General features: G+C 45.7%; 1 protein-coding gene and 1 long non-coding RNA gene across 3 annotated transcripts; both read left to right on the forward strand.

The window, feature by feature from the left end:
• The first annotated feature begins 715 nt into the window (after positions 1–715).
• LOC119433135 (uncharacterized) lies at positions 716–1,591 on the forward strand. The gene is made up of 2 exons (XR_005188279.2): positions 716–816; positions 880–1,591. It is a non-coding gene; the product is annotated as an uncharacterized LOC119433135 (long non-coding RNA).
• A 9,869-nt stretch (positions 1,592–11,460) lies between these two features.
• On the forward strand, positions 11,461–20,089 carry LOC119434161 (proteasome assembly chaperone 3-like). 2 transcript variants are annotated; one of them, XM_037701485.2, is made up of 4 exons: positions 11,468–11,713; positions 11,799–11,900; positions 14,554–14,637; positions 19,337–20,089. In XM_037701485.2, the coding sequence occupies exons 1-4, from the start codon at positions 11,627–11,629 to the stop codon at positions 19,520–19,522; spliced, it is 459 nt and encodes a 152-aa protein (XP_037557413.1). In that variant the 5' UTR covers positions 11,468–11,626; the 3' UTR covers positions 19,523–20,089. The 2 variants fall into 2 exon arrangements, with proteins under 2 accessions (XP_049514550.1, XP_037557413.1); XM_049658593.1 differs by lacking the exon at positions 14,554–14,637 and having other exon boundaries at positions 11,461–11,713.
• The last annotated feature ends 1,452 nt before the right edge of the window (positions 20,090–21,541 follow it).

Consider the following 21,541-nt stretch of genomic DNA (forward strand, 5'->3'; position numbering starts at 1 on the left):
CAGTCAACCATGCATACCATGCATGTCAACCAACTAGCCCGACTTGGAGCTCTACTTCAATTTAAAATTATGTTTATGGAAAACTTGCAGAACATTGAATCGCCCACTAGAAATCACTAATTATGTAACATGGAGCGAGTGTACTAAAACTATCCATCATTGCGGAAAGGCCGATTATGAGCCCCGCCCTCCAACTTGTAACTGGGAAAAATTCTCGAATTTATTTTGCCAGGACCATTATCTAATAATTTTGATCACCTGGGGGTTCCTTAGCATGCACCTGTATCGAAGTACACAAGCGTTTTTGCATTTCTCCCTTATCGAAATGCAGCCGCCACGACCTGAATCCAACTCGCGACCCTAATCTCAGCTGCGTAACAGATCCCAAAGGCTATGTTTTCGCTGGCTGCATGAATGATTACAGAAGCGAAAAATAAAACAGGCGCCATGTAGTAGTTGCCAATCTCTAAGGCTATACGTTTACTACGCTTTCGCTAATTGAATTCATTGGAAGTTGGAAACACGTCCAAAACGTTTAGTTTTACGACACCACTTATTCCTAAAACAAGTAATTGTTTCACTGTTCAATTTTATATATTAATAATAATGTTTCAACAAACTATATTGACGTTGATGTGTCAAAAACTCATAACAAAGCATGCTGTGCGATGATTCAGTGTCGTGTTGCGATCCAATCCAATCCAATCCGAGGTAAAGCCATCGTCTCAATGGCGGCGAAGTGCCCATGCGGACGGTCAACTGTCGGTTCGTTTGCCATCTTCACTGCCTGCCGAAGTCGCCTGCTCAGCTATTGAGGTATGACGGCTACATCGATCTCTATTTTAGCCATTACAATAACGGAATGTGTTTTGTTTGCAGGTGCCATCAAGCCCTAAAGTGAGTGAAAAGCCGTACACGCGAAAGAAAGCGCCACTGCACACAAATGCTGTATTTGAGGACTTCGGATCTCGCACCGGCAGCCAGCAGTCAACGGCCCGAGTAGCAAGTCAACACATCTTCGTAAAGAAACAACTGTTTATTTCCTAGCAGTGCAAACGTGGTGTTCGCCGGTCGGTACCGCGCAACTGAATGTGCAGGCCCCAGAAAGTGCGCGACGGCGCGCGTCGGCCAGCGGGAAGCCGCTCCCTGCTTGGGAGCAATGTGACACGCGTGTGCCGGCCAGGGTCCCGCGCGACGAGCAGGAGGTAGGCGCACACTATGTACTGTGCTGCCGTTTTGTGGTTTCTGCCACACGTATATTCTTGCTTGTAACTGTTCTTTTCTTTATTCTAAAGCTTGTGCCTGTAATGAATCGTCGTAGGGTTTGACAGTACAAATAAGTAAATGTGATAATCGAACGACACCTCATTTAATGGTGTTGTCTTTCCCATATTTGTTACTCTGCTTAACATGCTGAAAGGAGTTTCTATTGATTTTATATGTATTCGCGCTGTCCTAGCTTCAGTCATGATATCTGGATCTGTCAATTTTCTTTTTTATCGGCGAGTATATTTGTTGTTATGAACATTATTCATGTGTGCATTTTGGACTTATGTTTAAGCTAGCAATAAAATATTTATTGTGTTTTGAAGCTTGTGTGGGCCTATTTTTTACGTTTAGTTACAGCAGAGCAGTGACAGTGAAATGCATTGAAGCACCCGACCAGTGCATATATATATATATATATATATATATATATATATATATGCTTGAATGTATTCCACTATTCATGCTTCAAGGTGTGCGCACACAAATCTATATATACCTTGAAGGTCCTGTGAATATCCGTGTTGGATATCCACGTCGGACGTCCTACGGACGACCAAAGCGGTTACCTTTGGATTTCCCAGGGACGTCCCTCGGACGTACGCTGGACATTCACGGATATCCCACGGACGTCCGGGATATCCAAAATGGACGTCCGTCGGACGTTGCCCGGACGTCCGTGGTTACTTGGGATTAGACACATCTGGATCTTGAACTCATGGTAGTGCTGCAGGGAAATACCACTCTCATACCTCTGACAGGCGTCAGTTACAATATATACTGGGTTGGAAAGAAAACCTTCCAAGTACTCCTTCAGAAATCCAAGCATGTGACCGGTAAGTAGTTTAGCATGACTAGGGGAAAAATATAATCAATTTCACAAATATCACAACATCCAAAAAGTGGCACACCGCTTTGATTTTCAGCTGCCAACATTTTTTGCTAAAAGCCTCGGCGCGTAAATACAACCTGAGGTAGCTTAAATCTAGGTCACATAAAATTGGAAAATATAGCGGCTAATGTAACACTGAAATTTAATTGCTATCTCGTGGACATGAGCGAAAACTTGATTTGAAAAGGTTTGCTCGAAAGCAATGCTTTCACGGACGTAACGTACGCTGCTGCCCATCGCGAGTCGTAAGCGAAAAAGAAAAAAGGCCGACTGAAAAAAACAAAACAAGAAATATAATAAGCTGCACGATCAACAGATTTTTGAAGAGATCGTTTCAACAGATATTTGAAGCAGATCGTTATTGGATATGAAGAAATGTGCAGTGGGTAACAGCGAAACATGTGGTTGACGGTAGCAAGGCTCACAGCCTAAGTTTTTCACTATTTACACCGATAATGTAGCACGTATTTGCGCAGTTAAATCACCTGCTATGCGCAGCAACCGCACTCGATTGAAGCCGCCAACGTAGCGACGCACCATTTGCTATTTCAGGATCACGAAAAACAATGTATTCACCGAAGTACAGCGGCGGTTGACCTGTCGGCAAGCCGTTAATTCACATATGGCGAAAGCAAATGTCACGGAGTCCAAGCCCACGAAACTGCGCTCGCAAGAATATCGCGCACGCTTGGGCCTTTCGGACATGCACAATAGCGCGCGCAGAGCGTGGTGCAGCCGACACCCGACATTCGTGACTGATCTACGTTCGAGAGTAGCTATTTCAAAAAGCAAAAAAAAAAATGTCAGTTTCGCCCTAAGGGCGAAGCAATGAATGCAATAGCAACACAGCAATGTCATACGAAGTAAGGTGAGCGGCTTTGGTAGCAATATGAATTGTAGTAAACATGAGCTGATTAAGTAAGCAGGTGTGCTGCGGCGTAAGTAGACCGACATGAAGAGAGACTCGATGATCACGAGAAGGCGCGTGTGAAACGGTGGTGTTGATGAGAAGCGCTTCCCGTGGGCAGCGCGTGCGAAGGGACACACCTGTAGCGCTGCACTGCCGACCCGGGCAGCATTGGATGTGTAGCGTGCGTTGGAAAATGTGGCCCGACTATTACTAACTGAATGAACAAGCGTGGTGTGAGCGCGCACAAACAAACATGAATAGATCACACTGAATGACTGCAGACAACGACTGTCAAAACGCTGGCAGCAAGCGCATACGCCGCAGCAACGGGCGAAGGTACGTGCGGTCTATCGCTTCAATGGAAACTGAGCGGCGAATGCACGGCGCATAAAGGTCAGAGAGTCGTGTGGAGATAAGCGACGGTGCGAGCGAGCGACGAGCGCGGTTGTTGGCAGAGAAAAAGTGCGCCCCCCCCCCCCCCCCCGCTCCCTCCGGCGCTGGTTTCCCGCTTCCTTGCTTGCGCGTGGGAGATTGAGTGCGTTCGCTCTCCGTGATAGCGCGCGTCCCCGCACGCTTCCGCTCGGGCATACGGCGCGCGGCGAAGATTTTATCAATAGGGAACCTCACGGCGACGGTGACGCCGACGGCAGAAATCCGGTTGAAATGTCCATATAATTGCTATCCCTATAAAAAAAACAACGTTGTGACGTCACATCCGGCAAAGGACAATTGTTCTCCTTTCTCACCTTCTCAGCTCACGCATGCGCAGCGACCACGGAGCCCTCGGGGGCGACGTTCAGGTCCAACAACCGCGCTCGTCGCTCGCCCGCACAGTCTCTTATCTCCACACGGCTCTGACCTTTATGCGCTGTGCATTCGCCGCTCAGTTTCCGTTGAAGCGATAGACCGCACGTACCTTCGAGCGCTGCGACGTATGCGCTTGCTGCCAGCGTTTTTTGACAGTCGTTGTCTGCAGTCATTCAGTGTGATCTATTCAGATTTGTTTGTGCGCGCTCACACGACGCTTGTTCATTCAGTTAGTAATAGTCGGGCCACATTTTCCAACGCACGCTACACATACAATGCTGCCCGGATCGGCAGTGCAGCGCTACAGGTGTGTCCCTTCGCACGCGCTGCCCACGGGAAGCGCTTCTCATCAACACCACCGTTTCACACGCGCCTTCTCGTGGTCATCGAGTCTCTCTTCATGTCGGTCTACTTACGCCGCAGCACACCTGGTTAATTAATCAGCTCATGTTTACTATACAATTCATATTGCTACCAAAGCCACTCACCTTGCTTCGTATGACATTGCTGTGTTGCTATCGCATTCATTGCTTCGCCCTTAGGGCGAAACTTTAACATTTTTTTTTTGCATTCTCTTGCTGCCAAAGCACATAGACAACGCTCAAAGATGGGTAAGCTCGATGCAGCACCACATTGTCGAAGTTAATTACATTTATGGGCAAGGCCGCGCAGGGTGCGTGTGAATGCAGAGACCATGTTTTGGTGGACACAGGGTCTGCATACATCTTCCATAGGACACGGTTTTTCCAGATCGTTGCGAAGTGTATTTACCGACTAGTTCTCTCACAGAGTGCTCCAATTTGTCTTATACCGGTGTCACACGGCCACTTTTCATAGCGATCGAGACCGATCGGAATGTTCGACCGCGATTGGCTCCCTTCCGCAGATTGAGCACAGAAGCCAATCGCGACCAAGAAATTCGGCGCATATCGGGCTCGATCACGATCAAAAGTGCACCGTGTGACTAGGCACTGGAATGAAGTCGTGTTTGAAAGAATAACAAATGTAGCATCTGCCACTACATACGAGAAAATATTGCATTGAAGAGCTGACAATTCTCGCAACCTATTGGGAAATGTGCCGAAAAGAGTTTGCCAAAATGCATTATTTTACTGATGTGTGCATTGGTTCACATTAGACTTAAATGCCAAGTCCTCAGGTGATGCAGGAAACAGGCGAAGCGTGAACATCGCGGCAGTGGTCTCGCGGAGTGCTGCGTTGTGGACACACTTAGTCCCCAAAATCGTTATTTTCCGCTGGTTGTTTGTGCACCCATAAACTGCACGAGTGCTGGCCTGTAGCCTTTTGATGAGTATATATGCCATTATTTACGAGCGTAAGTCATTCGTGACAAAAATAAACGGAAACGTCGAAGGAAAGGGGAGCGACTAAATCCCCACCAGAACACACCAGTGTTGCCAGATCTCGTCTTGTGCGGTTCCCTAGATTTGCGAGGCTGAGATGTCCCTAGTGAAGTCACGCGACTGCGTGCGCGCTCGCCTTCTTTTCGCCTCCCCCTCCTCGTACGTGCGTGCGCCAGATTTCACCGTGTGTGTACGCAGGAGATGAACGTGGGCGCAAGGTTTACACTTGCAGCTTATTCTGAAGAGAAATGAAACTATGTTGCATTTATTTATGAGAAATGTAAGTTAGCACGTGTAACGACAGGGTAGGTGAGCCTCAGCTAGGCGACTGGCCACGGCCGTCTGGTGTTGAGCGATCGGGCAGTGACGAGACGCTCTCTCGAATCGTTCTTGACGCCTTTTATATACGGTCCCCCCCTCCCTCATTCTTAAAATTATTTTCTGTTACGTTAGTCACTGTCGCACTCTTCAACATTCACCTGATTTTTGAACGGCGAGGCGGCGCCTAGCATTCCTATATTTGTTTCTGCGTGGACTTCAAAGCCATTCACCTACCTGCCCTCCCACCTGTTTGTTGTGGCGGTTTCTTAGCTTCCCTGGCCCAGCCCACCCGTCCTTGACATATCTTGCTGTGCGTAAATCAGCGTTCTGCATGTAGGTCGTTCGATCTTGTCGATGCTCAAAACATTTAGCAAATGTATTAAATGCTATCTATTCCGCAAGGCAGTTGCTAAGTTTATGGTGGTGCAGTTTATTTTGCAATCAGCATGTCATCAGCACTGCATGGTTCCAGCTAGCAGGCTGACCTGAACCGATTGTTGTAAAAATTTTGCACGTCTGAGAAAACTCGATCTCGGTTCCGTTTGTGCCTTTGCATGTTCTGCATCTCATAGCAGCACACACTGCGCGACTTATCGATTCACAAGTTCAAATAAAGTCAGCCTATAATCTGCGTTGACAAACGCGCTCACGATCTACAGGTGCATTGCAATTAACAGTCGCCTTACTTTTTCGACCTGCCACGCGGACTTCCCGTAGCTCTAACCGGCAACAGCTTACTGGTGCAAGAAAATGGAAAGTTCATGTTTCTAACGTGACTTTTTGGAATCATGAGGTTAGTGGGCGCACAGATGTGAACAGATTGCGCAATTTGAGAACATAGAAAGAGCCTGAAGCATTAATTACGGCGGAGCGAACTAAATTTCTGGTCAAATAAACACACACACAGGTTAATGCGACTAACCGATTCCTTATCACGCACAATCGACCACTTGCATAAACAAAAAGGGTCAACAATCGTCGCCACCAAGACGATTCATCCAAATGATCGCACATGCCACACAAGACATAAGGCATCGCCGAAGATTCATGTGAGCGCTCGCGAAATAACGCAATCCTGGCTAAAACAAACAAACACAGAAAATAATATAAACAGAACAATGCGCATTTGCGGGTCCATCATTAATCATATGGGCAGCAGCGAAAAAATATGCACAGCGAGTTTCACTTCGCCTGTTCAACTGGTCGACTTGACTAGGGAATTTCGGCCTCCATTCTGGGTACATGAAAGAGCTAGTTTTGGTGAGCAGCCCAGAGTTGCCAGCATGATGTTTTCTATACCGCTAACTTTGGGCGATGTTGTGGTCGGTATTTAGTCTCGCGCCGTGGGCGCTTCCATGTTTGATCACGTGGTGACGCGTCCATTGCTTGCCTCAACTGCTTCCGTTGCCTCCTTGTTTACAATGGAAGTGTATGACGCCGGCGTGGCTTAGAAAACCTCTGTTTTCGGGGATATCGTAGACGTAGTCTAGGTGGACGACACGAAGCTTTGATCACAGCTTCAGAGAACATGCAAAAGCGATTTCGGAGCTGATTAAGCTATGTCCAAACGGCGCAAGCAGCGTATATGGTGCTTGTTCTAAAAGCGGGCTAAATATATATTCCAAGCTATACAAGCTTTCCGATTATGAATTCAGTCAGGGTTAGTGTGTTTTGCTCTTTGTTCTTCATTATGGCAAATATTTTGAAGCAGTGGCTAATTAGTTTCTGACCCAGTGAAGTTCCTCGGTGCGGCAACTATCTGATTATTTTCTGCCTAATCGTTCGCGGGTGTGCTCAGTTCCTATAGATTTGTTCTTGCTGCGTACATGCAAGGCTTGAAGCGTAGATGTTTTGTACATTGGGTACCTTGTAGCAGATATATATTACAGCTAGTAACTCGCTTACTCTTGTGGACCGTGACGGAACATTCAGCTTCGACCATTCGTGCGCCATAGGTGTAATCCGTCATTTATAGTGCGTATACAGTGCGCATAAATTCAAGCGTGCGCCCATTCACTTATTCTTGATACCTCGGCGATAGAGTGGAGGTAAGTTTTCCTGCCATTTAGGACAGATGTGTATAGATAACGTGCGCGAAACTTACTATGACAGGAAGCGGCGCTACTCCCTTTGTCATTGTTTAACGAGTGGTACTCACTCTTGCCGACGTTCTGGGGATGAAGCCCTTTCTTTGAAGGTTAGCGATACAAGGCTGGCGGATGAGCAAATTTCTGTATCCCCGAGGAAAGTCGTACATCACGAAGTGCCAGTAACACGTTCGGACAGTTGCAGCAGCGGTCCGCGAACTTGGCCACACAGATTCATTCTATTCCTTAACATGGCAGTCACTATTTTTGCAGCCAACTACTGCACAAGTCTTCAATCCACATGATTCAATCTAGCATGATTGGAGCACAGTGTGTTAGCGAAAACTCAGTTGCATTTCCGACAGCTGATCGCACAGAAGCAATAATGGTTTCGTATTCGTGCGCGGTCGCTGAGGAGAGGTATGGCGCGTAGGGTGCCTCGATGCCCAGCGCCGGCGCTGGCATCGAGGCACCCTAATGGCGCGCCGCCGTGAGCGCCATCTCGTTTCTCTAAAACAAACTGCTCCGCGAAAAGGGTCATATAAAAGTAGCGACACTCTCCTCCTCCGCCTTCCCTCCTCCTCGTTTCTCCTTTCTTTCGCGCTCCTTTTTCGACCGGTGCGCCGCCTACACCGCTTGAAACACGTGCACTTGTTTATCTTTCGCCGCTGATCAGATTCGACGATCGCCGACTGTGTTCGCCGCTATCGTTGTGCCCCTCGCCAATCGGTAGACGCTTCTCGGGCGAAAATGGCGATGGAGCGTGATCGTAAAAAAACGCAGCCAGCGCCCGGCGGCGCGACGGTCCACGTGATGTCATTAAGCCCGGCCCACATTCAGCGTTTTCACCGGCGTTTCCTGCCGTTGCGTCTCTCGGCGTCGTTGCATTAACGGCGCCGGAGAGGTCACCCAGCCACATGAGACGCACGCAAACAGCGCCAGTCCAGCGTCGCACAATGTGACCAGACAGATTTAACCAGAAGCAGTGTGCAATGTCATTCAAGTGAACTATGAGTAATGTTCCCGATTAAGGTTTTTAAGCCCTGTTTATAGTTCTGCGGCACACACACACACAAAAGCATTCACGGCAGCGCGCTCGAAGGTACGAGCGGCTGCTTTCTCAGACGGCGCCGCCTCGCCGACGAGACACTGGCGCCACATGGTGGCACGCAAGCAAAATGGTTGCTGCGGAAGTCGCTTGCAAAAGTTGCCAGCAGCGCGGCCGCGGCCACGCGCTGATTGGTCGGCGCCACGTCGGCGTTCATCGAGCCGCTTCCGGCGGCGGCGCCGGCGCCGAGATTTCTGGTGTGCCTTGAGTACAGGCCCGACCACATTCGGCGTTTTCCCGGCGTTTCCCGGCGTTTCGTCACCCGGCGCCGCTCAGCGTCGACGCTGAGGGAGGCGCCAAGCCGAAACGTCGTACTCAAGGCACACCAGAAATCTCGGCGCCGGCGCCGCCGCCGGAAGCGGCTCGATGAACGCCGACGTGGCGCCGACCAATCAGCGCGTGGCCGCGGCCGCGCTGCTGGCAACTTTTGCAAGCGACTTCCGCAGCAACCATTTTGCTTGCGTGCCACCATGTGGCGCCAGTGTCTCGTCGGCGAGGCGGCGCCGTCTGAGAAAGCAGCCGCTCGTACCTTCGAGCGCGCTGCCGTGAATGTTTTTGTGTGTGTGTGTGCCGCAGAACTATAAACAGGGCTTAAAAACCTTAATCGGGAACATTACTCATAGTTCACTTGAATGACATTGCACACTGCTTCTGGTTAAATCTGTCTGGTCACATTGTGCGACGCTGGACTGGCGCTGTTTGCGTGCGTCTCATGTGGCTGGGTGACCTCTCCGGCGCCGTTAATGCAACGACGCCGAGAGACGCAACGGCAGGAAACGCCGGTGAAAACGCTGAATGTGGGCCGGGCTTAAGACGTTTCGGCTTGGCGCCTCCCTCAGCGTCGACGCTGAGCGGCGCCGGGTGACGAAACGCCAGGAAACGCCGGGAAAACGCCGAATGTGGTCGGGCCTTTAGGCCAATACCGACGCGGCGTCGGCCTCGGACAGGGTGTGCGAGGAGGCGGCGGCATTCTTCAACGCGTGACGCTACATTTTATATACAGGGTGTTTCATTTTAGCTGCACCAAATCTTTAAAAATAGCCTGTGGCAGATAGCACAATTATAATCCTTGATCTAAACTACGCGATGAGGCGGCCATTACTTCCACGAGAAATCAAAACGTCTAATTGAGTAATTAGCCTAATTACGCTAATTAACTTTTTAATTAATGATTTTATGGCACATCTCTCAATGTACGAATTATAGCCGCTGAGTTCGCAAGGCGTATCCACTTGGAACGAATTCTCAGGACTGAACCAGTTTCGAGATAATTTTCAAAGTGTCCGACGAAATGCATGGGCGTTCCAGTTAGCTTTGTGCTTCAATGCATAAAACAGCGTTTTCCTCAAAACGTTAACTGGAACGCCCATACATTTCGTCGGACACGTTAAAAATTAATATCTCGAAACTGGTTCAGTCCTGAGAATTTGTTCTAAGTGGATACGCCTTGCGAACTCAGCGGCTATAATTCGTAGATTGAAAGATGTGCCGTAAAAGTATTAATTAAAAAGTTAACTAGCGTAATTATGCTAATTACTCAATTAGGCGTTTTGATTTCTCGTGAAAGTAATGGCCGCCTCATCGAGTAGTTTAGATCAAGGATTATAATTGTGCTATCTGCCGCAGACAATTTTTAAAAAAATTGGTGGCGCGAGACTAAATACCGACCACAACATCGCCCAAAGTTAGCGGTATAGAAAACATCATGCTGGCAACTCTGGGCTGCTCACCAAAACTAGCTCTTTCATGTACCCAGAATGGAGGCCGAAATTCCCTAGTCAAGTCGACCAGTTGAACAGGCGAAGTGAAACTCGCTGTGCATATTTTTTCGCTGCTGCCCATATGATTAATGATGGACCCGCCAATGCGAATTGTTCTGTTTATATTATTTTCTGTGTTTGTTTGTTTTAGCCAGGATTGCGTTATTTCGCGAGCGCTCACATGAATTCACGCGTAGATTGTTAAATCAACGACTTCATCTTCGGCGATGCCTTATGTCTTGTGTGGCATGTGCGATCATTTGGATGAATCGTCTTGGTGGCGACGATTGTTGACCCTTTTTGTTTATGCAAGTGGTCGATTGTGCGTGATAAGGAATCGGTTGGTCGCATTAACCTGTGTGTGTGTGTTTATTTGACCAGAAATTTAGTTCGCTCCGCCGTAATGCTTCAGGCTCTTTCTATGTTCTCAAATTGCGCAATCTGTTCACATCTGTGCGCCCACTAACCTCATGATTCCTAAAAAGTCACGTTAGAAACATGAACTTTCCGTTTTCTTGAACCAGTAAGCTGTTGCCGGTTAGAGCTACGGGAAGTCCGCGTGGCAGGTCGAAAAAGTAAGGCGACTGTTGCAATGCACCTGTAGATCGTGAGCGCGTTTGTCAACGCAGATTATAGGCTGACTTTATTTGAACTTGTGAATCGATAAGTCGCGCAGTGTGTGCTGCTATGAGATGCAGAATGAAAAGGGTCAATAGGGGCTTTAGAGACAAGATGCCTGCCGCGTGAGCCGAGAAGCTGGTTCCTGCCCCTCTCCTCTTTTCTCTCCTCCACTGGGGTTAAGGTCCCTGTATTTTTCTTGGAACATACAGGGACCTTAACCGGGGTTGGCTGCGAGCGCTAGCAGCGGCGGCCGCTCCAAACCTAAACCACGTGACCCTGCCTCCGAGATTACAGCGGCGTTTGTTGCAAAGGAGAGACAGGCGTTGGCTGAGACCTGAGGTTTGCTGAGCCAAGCCTGGCCAGGTCAAGTCGGAAAGTAATGTGAGCATGTTGCCGGCGTTGTCATTGTTTTGAAAAAAGTTTGGAAAGTGCGTGTGCGACTAGCGTTTACTTTCTTTTTGTATCCCAAACACCTCACCGTGGTGAAACAATGGACGCCGCGAAGGCGGAATGCGTCGAGTCTGACAGTAGTCATGCCTTTCGTTCAGTTGCCAGCGGTGTCATCCCGAGCATCGTCGTAAGTACAAAAAGTGACACGGTTTACTCACGTCCTGGTCAAACATCTCATTCTTCTGCGAATAATTAGTATCTCTGTTTTTCAGGCGTCCGTCTGCATTGAAGGTTGTGATACAGATATATCCATCATGGAGTTTACGGACAAGCTGTTTGTCGTGATTTCCCAGTACAAGAAACTCGGCACCCTCGTAAGTATTTTCTCCTTCCTTTGTCCGAAAAAGCGTTGTTCCAAAATAGACGAGGCTGTCACAGCAACAGCTGTATGTAGAAGTGAAGAGTGTGCGCCTGTAGTAGTGGTGCTCTGTCCTTTGCAGTGTCTGCTCAAGTTAAGTGTGCGTAGGTTCTGCGTATGTTTGGCCACCCGTGCAGAATCCTTTCCTGTCTTCATCTGAGTGTACGCCTGTTTTTGCTTTTCAACAAGTAAATCGTGAATGCATCACCTGTTCTGCGGTAGACTCGAGCAGACTAACATTCACACACCTCTCGAATTATGTGCTTAGTATCCTCAGCTCCCTTATACTTGGAGATTTACTATATTCATCATGTTTTAGGGAATAATCAGTTGTCCTGTAGCACCTCTAGGAATGTTGGATAAATGAGTTACCAAAAGGCACTGTTCCGCGAATCTTTCCGAACTTTTTTTTTTTTTTGTATTATGTGCCACATGAATGAAGTTATCTGTTGGACAACTGATGCTACGCCATCACAACCATACTATGCTTTTGGTTGTTCTTGGTGATCTAGAACTACTTGCTGCACAGAGTGATGTCCCTACCATTTTTTTTTTTTTTAGGGGCAGTGCTATTCTTCCTTGCCAATTATTGGCGCCACCATCAAATCAATGATGCGCTTTCAGTTTCGTTTTCGTTTTGTGAGGCCTTTTTGCTTTTTCCAATCTTTTTGACTTCTCTTTAACATCGGTCGGCAAAATAATGTAACTCATTCAGACTTGCTTACAAAATAAATTTTTTGCTTTGGGATCACTCGGACTCAGACTCACCAAAGTTCTACTCTGGCGGACTCTCTCAGACTCACCATTCCACCCATTCGGGCTCACTTGGACTCAAACTCGCGAATATTCTACTCAGCCAAATTTGCTCGTACTCAGGCTCCCCAGAATCACACTCGGACAGGCACCGCTTAGATTCACGCATTTACACTGACTCGGGCCCTTTCAGATTTGTGTAATTACAGACACACACATACTAACGGCTCAGAGTCAGTTAAATGTTATGGAATCGCCCACTTATTCATTTGTTTTGAACTCGCAGGTTTATAACTCTGGGTGAATTACCAGCTCAATAAAAGGATCTCTCATACAGAGCAAGATCAGAGCTTGCTTCAAAATCATGTTCGCAGTCACGTTTAGAAACATGCACTCACTTGCACACTCTTTTTCTCGCATTCACATGTACTTGGTCATGCTCATAATGATGTACGTTCACACTCACCAGTGTTTGCTGATAATCATACCAGGGTATCTAACCGGGGAAAAAAAAAATTACGGTTTCGTTCGGGTTAAATGTGCTCAGATTTCTTTCTGGCTCAGTTCCGGTTCTTATGAATAAAAAAAAAATGTAACGGTTCACGAACTGGTTCGGCATAGTCCACTTTTTCTAGCCTCATGGCAACATGTTGTCCAGCACAATTGACTTGCCCACATCGTGCATGGATAAGTTTTGTCAAGAGGAGGCAGAAATGGACTACCTGGCACATGGACATGGGAGAAAGCAATCAGTGTTTTTACATCAATGTCAGTTAATTTTAATGTTATGTGGCCACAGGAGGCTCACACATAGAGAGCCATATCAGCAGACAGTGGTGTCGGTAGATCTACAGTGTGTTGCAGGAGGGGTGGCGCATGGTGAACACTCTACGCTCCCTCTTTCCCGTATTTGCTTTTTATTCATTTTGCATACTTGATCATCACTGCATGATCTACAAACTGTGCTCTTTTGTTTGTAATTTCAAGGCCTAGTCAGGGCCTCTTAAGACACATTGTGTCTGGCTTCGCTTCTGATATATTTTGTGCCACAGTTATTCTCCATGGAAAACATATGGAATGCGGGAGATGGAAATTCGAGACGATGAACAACACGGGAACAAGAGGAAAGTGGGCTCCTGCTTTCACCTTGTTCTCGTGTTGCTCATTTTTATTCTCTATATAATATGTGTGGAAATCTGAGCAGTGTAGTGATACAGTTTTGGCGAGGACTTAATGCCAGACCTGGTGTGTTGCTATATAATGTTTTCACTTGCCTTGGATAGCTAGAGATGTCATCACTGGGAGTGCTGCCATAGGTCTTCAAGTCAGCTTTGGCCACTCACTGTTTCAGATTGAATCATTCAACAGAAGATGTTCAGTCCTTGAGAAAAAGAGATCAGTATAGCTGATTAAAGCAGCGAAATCGCAACATGTTATGTCGCAGGTCACAAACCAGCTGTTAGCGAGTGCGAAACTAGTCTTTTCATTCATAAGGGTGATTCAGAATAGAGTACTGATTGCAATTTTGGCTTTTGATGAGTGGCCCACTTGCAGCAGGTAACCTACAAGTGTTTGATGAATGGCTGTACAAATGAACATTGGGAACAGTCCAGCATTCTTACTCTCGTTTGTCTTTCTCTCTCCCTCATGAAATATAATTCGATATATGTTTAATATTTTGATATCAATGATAGGCCACGTGAGCTAGTATTTTTTCTCAATTACTGTGCCTCAGCAGTTGTGGTGTCACGATGCCTTACACATGTATTTGGGACTCCTGTATGTCTTTATCGTGTCTCTCAAAAGGCTATATACATCAATAAAACAGTTATTTCCTCATACGGTTCATGTTTCAGGTGCTGGTAACAAAAGATGCTGCAAACTGTGACGATCCCCAGAAGCTTGTGTACACCACGAAAGTGCTGTTTGGAAAGGACGAGGTAATTTATGAGCACCGTGCTTTAGTTCTTGCTAATCATACTTGAGCATAAAAGGCTTGATCATAGCGGCCTGCAATGGTGCGACATAATCTATTGCTCTGTGCCTTCAACATACCAGGTATCCCAGTTAACTTGGACCAAGATTTTTTAAAAACTCAAGAGCTCTACAGAAATCGTGCCGACTGCATAGTAGCTGTAGTCGTGTGTATTAATTGATTTTCATTAGTGAACTTTTCAATTATTGCTTGAATCGCAAACATATTAATTACAAAGTTGTAGGGCACCTCAAATAACCTCCGAATCAAGCATTTGTTTCTTGCTCAGCTTTGCCTCCCAGTTTTTCCCGAGGCGTAAAATTTCTGCCACTTCAATTATCTCTCGTGTCGTCTGATTATTGTGTCTGGCTACAAGGCATAATTATTGCGCCTTGACTGCATATGCAGTGACTGCAGGAAGTGAATATTTTGTTTAGCCTGTCAATTTTTCCGGAGATATTCTTGAAAATCACAAAATTTCAAAAAGTTCTGCTATGAAGTTTAGAACTATGTAACTAAGCAATGAAATACAATATAATTTATTTTAAACTGCACCTACTAACAAATGTAAATTGGACAATATTGATGCATTATACACTGTTCTAAGGTCTATGTATCAATAATTTGTGAGTAGGACTTTTGTTAAACCCACGGAAACATTTTAACAGTTTCACATAATCTGCAAATATATCAAATATGCCCACTTTAGATGCCATAAGTGTTTACATAACCGTATGTTTTTGCTGCAGTGTTACGAATATTAAACCTTCTTGCTTCAATTTTTTTAACTTGCCACTTTTTGGGGAATTTGTAAAAAAAAAAATATTCCCAGCCCTAAAATAAAATTATGTTTTCTAAAGTCACATATAGTTAGTCTTTGTCAAATCCAACAAATTTCATTCAAGTGAGTCAAATGGTTATCTTATAAAAGCATTTCTGCATTTTACATGTATTTGAATAGGAAAGTCACAGTTGTACCTGAGCTAAGCCTTCCTCTTAAAATAGCTTTCCTTGCATCTTATTGCACCAGAGGCACACAACAGTTCTTTCCTTTACTATACCACCATGGTGCGTTGAAGAAAATAACATTGCTAATGGTCAAAAAGGCTCGGTGCATTCCGCATTCCATACGCTTTTTGTGGGCTAATGTAGCTGGAATACTACAACTGCCGGCATGCTCCGTGGAAGTCGTGGCGTAGCGCAACTCGTGGTAAAATCAGTCTGTTCAGCTCGGGTTGATTCGATTTTTTGGTTAATTCGACCGAAGGTCCCGGCCCGCGCCCACGCATTTAAATGGGCCTAAACTTTCGTTATGTCGATCCTGAAAGTGGCATTCACTGGATACTTTGAACTTGATCATGCAGGAAGCATGTGCCTGACCTCTATGGTGAGCCAATAGTGGCCCATTTAGTTGCAGCGTCTGTTCGGTGGAGCTTAGGGGACAGTCAATGCGTTAAACGCATGTCAGATTTTGTCGAAAGCGCTTATTTGCGGCTTCCTCTAGGAATAGTTTCAAGCAATAACCATAGCCCAGAATGTCTGATTCTGTTACTTACTCAATTCTAATGCATTTTTGTTTCAGGGAAATTATGTTGATAATTGCCTGCATGATAATTGCCAAAATTGCCTTTGTGGCATTCATATGCTTTAGCGCATGACACGGATGTATTGCAGTGAAGCTAATTTTAAAGAACGTGTGGCAAAGTTGACTTTAGGAAACCAGCTGCAATTGTGCAATACATATTAGGCCCTTGCCCTGCTTTCTTGCTGAAGAATAGGGTCACGCATTAGACTTTTATTTTGTTTAAGAGGTTTAATGTCATTTCTGCGTTAGATTTCTATTTTTGGACACATAAAAAGTGGGCGTGCATTTGATTCGGGTGTGTGTTAGAATTGGGCAAATACTGCCCAATGAATCAGTGGCATGTTTAGACGTTTTTACTGCACCTTTTTAAACTTAACCCGCCGAATAATTAGGTCATTTTCATTGGTACCATCATGGTCGAATTAATGTAAGTTGACTGTAATGTCTTGTTCAGAGACAGAAACATATGGTACTAGCAATGACTGTCAAAGTGGGGTACGTGATACACCACGTCCGACCATTCGTCCCGAGGCCTCTGCAGTGTCGGAAATGTCTCAAGATTGGTCACGTAAGTGCTGTGTGCAGAAATCAAGTGACCTGCCAGCGTTGCGGTGGGCAACATAATACCACCGACTGTGATGCACCTTCATTGAAATGTCCCAACTGTCCTGGCTCTCACGAAGCAACGTCGAAGGATTGCCCGAAGATGCAGCAGGAAGTTCGTATTCTCCGGAAAATGGCAAAAAACAAGTCTTCCCATAGACAGGCTGCTCAATCTGTTCGCCGAGACAGACAACGCTCGCATAAGAAGCGCCATCCAATGACTTCAGGAGAACTGGATTGTGGGCCGCAGGGGCCTCGACAACCTCTGCCTTTGCCGGCATCGAGGACGGTAACCGCGCCTACAGCAAGTTCAGGATCTCCGAGAGCACAGGGCGCACATTCGTCGCCCCTTGGTGGCACAGACACGGAGTGGCCTTCGCTACCCAGTAGATCTACGCTCACGATACCATGCCGTAGTGTTCCTCTACGTCAAGAAGTGGATTCTAGGGCTAGTAAAGCCGATAACCCTATAGGCAAGCAAGGAGCTGAAAAGAATGACCAAGAAAGCGTTGAAAAAATGCTGAAATGCCTGCTAGAATCAATGCGCGTGATTCTCTGTGGTCTCCAGACTCCGGCCGCTAAAAGCGCCGTGCATGTCCTCGCCGTACTGGAGCAGCTGATCGCTGCTCTTTACATAATTTAATTACCTTGCTTGGCACCTGTGGTGCTCACGCAGGAGAAGCCCATACAGAAGCTTCTTCGCGGCGAGTTTTTGTGAACTTTCAGTTGTATCCGTGACTCCGTCCATGCTCTATAGAAGGTAGATGACACGTTTGAAGGACCTTTTTGGACTTTGTTGATAGCCATGAGGATGCTGAACTTGCCTTTACCGTTGTACATACTTCTTCTATGTCATCATCACCCCTCATCCAGCCTTTATGTCCCCGTTCCCCCCTCCCCCTGTGCAGAGTAGCAGGCTAGAGCATGCTAGCTCAGGCCGACCTCTCTGCCTTCCTTCAAATAAATTATCTCTCTCTCTATGGTACTAGCGCTCTACTGCACTTGTCTTCTTGCATTGCAGGTGTGTGCAGAAGTAAACTGCAGTGGCTTCTTGCTATGAAAGAATCAAGGGCTCCATGCAAAATTTATTTTGAAGCCACCATAGGCACACAGTAATGAAAGAAACTGTTGTAAAGAGACAGAAACATGTTTGGTTTAAATACAGCGGAACTAGACAACACTTGCATCACTGCACAACGTCGTTCCCAAGGAGGCTGGACATAGCCATGGCCATGTGAAATGCGTGTTGAGGGAGAATGCTGCTGCTTGAGAGGAAGGTAAAGCAAAAGACACATGGTGCGAGTTAGCCTGCAATCAGTTGTGTGACACATTGTAGTCCGACCTGCCACATATGTCGATTTGGGACACGTGGTACCTGCGAGTGAGTGTGCTGATGTAAAATTCTTGTGATATAGCATTCCATGACAGATAGGGAACGTCAAAAATTATTTCAGGGATCCTTTAAGCATGCCAAGAACATGGAAGTGTGAAAACATTTATGTGTATGTGTCTTAGCTCTTTGATGGTCAAAGACATAAATACACAGCACCACAAACAAGTCTAAAATGGTCGATGCCATATATTTATGGCGCCGTTGGTATGCTTGAAAAACTCGTCAATTTTTCAACTCTTGGTTATTCAACAAGCGCTGTCGCCCTGTGTGGATACGAGGAATTTCTCTTCCTCTCCGTGGACTCATTTTCATTCCACAGCTTCTTTATGCTGGTGTTTCAGCATCTACAGGTGCCCATCGGTTAGTTTTGTTTTTGTCTTGCAGGCTGTTTCTGTTTGCTGTGCTCATAAAAACTGAAGTCTGTCTGTTTTCTAATCTCTCAAAGGAGTGCGATTACATCTGTTCACAGATGGGTGCTGGTATGTACAAACAATGCCATGGTATACAAACGATGCTGTCATGCCTGTGTTTCTTTTCTTGAGGCTCAAGAAAACTGGTAGCCCCGCGTTGGCAATGGGACACAAAGGATGACTGCAAGTTTCTGACAGGCGCACAATCATAGAGTTTGCTTGCATGCACTCAGATACACAATTTGATTATGCTATAGGTGTGTGTGCCAGTTGCTCTGCTGCAAATTAGTCGAGCGGTGATTCCTCCAATGCAGACTACTGCCCATGTGCATAATCGGAATGTCTCTGTTTCAGTGTATCTACTTATGTATTCTTATGAGAATTTATACAAACCTATCTGTGTTCATGAATAAACAATGCATGTTTACCTACAGAAAATATTTTTTTGTCACTTTATGATCATTGTAAAAAATTGTGCTAAATTTTTTTGAAATCGGTCAGTCTGAAGATTTTAAATCGGCAATAAAACAATTCAATCCTTGGGGGTCGCATTTGGCAAAAAAAAAATTGACCCTCAAAGGTTTAATTTCTATTTTGGATAGCGTGAGTTCTCTTGTTTTTTGCTTTTGCTCTGTCGCTGTGCATTTTACCAGTGCCATTTTTGTTCTTTCAGGCAGAGGTAGATGCGACTGCCAAGCTCCTAGCAACGACAATCAAGTCCTCAAAGACTGTTCTCCTAAGCCTTGCCTTGAAAAAGTTCTCACCAACAATTGTGCGAAGCATTGCAGCAGCTGTGGCCACCCAACTTGTGTCCTTCAATTCCCCAGTGCACCAGAATGTAATACCTGGTACTAGCTAGTGACTGTGTGTGAAGTTTTTGTTTATGTTATAAATGGGGGGCAAGCACCTGTCAAAAAAGCTTGTATGGTTATTGATGCGAGTGAAGAGTGTTCATCTCCGAACAGCAGACAAGGTCTCCACTTCTAGTATCTATTGTGCATAAAGTTCTTAGTATCTTTTTTGATGGCAGTGCTAAAGTGGAGCATTTTAATTGCAGTTCAATGGAGACCACTGTGTCGAACGAGGATGTGATTACGGAGGTGAAATTCAGTGTTGTGTGATCATCAATGTAAAGAGGAATGCGGGCACTGGAATGGAAACCTTAGCCAAATGCAACGTCTGGCTCACTTGGCAGAAAAGCTGAAAAGGCAAGAAATGAATAGGTGTGCAGAGTTACCACAGTGATGCGCACCTTTTACGCTATGTCCAGTGGCTCTTGTACTCGTGATCTGCAGCATGGAAAAGCCTCCACAGTCTTTCTGTACTGTTGTTTGAAACTCTCAACATCTGTGAAATTTATTACTAGTACAAGCATACTGGGCTGCAAGTTCCTGTTCATATTAAAAATAAAGCTTGTGAAACGAGTGATACTGAAGGTGCATGATTTCTTTGAGCAATTATTTACCGACGGTTGGGCTGCACATCATGAAGGGCCGTTGCACATCTTTTGTGCATGTACCTAATGCAGCACTATCACATATTCAGCGTGCAGGGTACAGACGGGGAACTGCGTAAGAACTGCTATCATACATTTATATCAAGTTTTCAAAACGCACTTCAATGAAGAAGTAGAGCAGTTGGATTAGCTTCAGTGACTGACAACCTACAGTTAGAACTCGAGCAACGAAACTCCATTTTACGAAGTTCCTGATCTAGGGAAGAAATTTCCATTTTGTGACAGGTACCCATAGGGTTCAATGTTGTCATCAACCCAAGTTAACGAAACTAATGGCCATGAAAACTGACTTAACTAAGTTTTTCCTGAAATAAGCGAGTAAAAAAAAGCAGCGATTTCCTTCTAATTTTGACAGATGGATTTTTCTTCAATTGCGTGCGCTAACGCTATCCCGGTAAAACATCTAGGCGCCCTAGTCATGGCCTTTGCGCCCACGTCTTTGCATATCGCCAGCCTGTTGTAGCTTCACATGACCATCTACCTGGCCTGCATCACACAAGCAATTGGGGCTGCCCTCGCGGACTTTTCACATGCGCATCCATGGGTTAGCGCAAATACTATGCTGTGGTAGCATTTGGGGGTCGCTTCATTACAATTTTAGATTTCGAAGGACTGAAAAATCCCTTGATCAACTTTACAAACTTCCCGATTTAACGCAATAATTAGAGCGTGGTCATCACTTCGTTAAATTGAGTTACAGCCCTAGCTTCTCTGCACTAAGAACACTAGGCACCCTCCCAAACAATGTACAAAATAATGTATACCATTGTGCAAGTACTCCATACATAAATTTTGGCCTACATATTTGAGAAAAACGTATTCATAAAGAGTGGTCTGTTCCCATCCTAATATTCAGAAATTATTCATGCATGTAGCCATGCGCCCCCTTCCTAAGTGCTCACCTCATCAGCTGCACTGCACCATCTGAACAGTGTTAGCGTGGTGCATAGATGCATATCGATCTCACTGGTTTCCGCAATTGAGTTTGTTGGCAACAAGCTTGTTGAATTAACCATTGGCGTCGACGTGAAATTAGTTTTTCAGCATCCCACAGCTTATCTTGCTGCAATATCCATCCCCATCTATTTTTGACTGAGCCTGTCGTGGTGCACTGCCCTGAAGACTAAGAAGTTTGAATATGAATTGTTATTGTTACTCAAATTACATTCAGTTGAGTTTGGTACTTGCCATTAGGAATATTTAATTGGCCTGGCGTAACGCTTGGCCAATTAATGCCGTGTTTTTTGTACTATATAAGATTTTTTATATGAAAGGCTGTGAGCATGGCACACAAATGTTTTTGTAAAGGAGTTTTAAGGCTAGGCAGACATTTTTTGATGTCAACTGAAGTTTAAAATTATT

Source organism: Dermacentor silvarum, chromosome 11, assembly GCF_013339745.2.
Source record: "Dermacentor silvarum isolate Dsil-2018 chromosome 11, BIME_Dsil_1.4, whole genome shotgun sequence".
In the NCBI taxonomy this organism is placed as follows: domain Eukaryota; kingdom Metazoa; phylum Arthropoda; class Arachnida; order Ixodida; family Ixodidae; genus Dermacentor; species Dermacentor silvarum.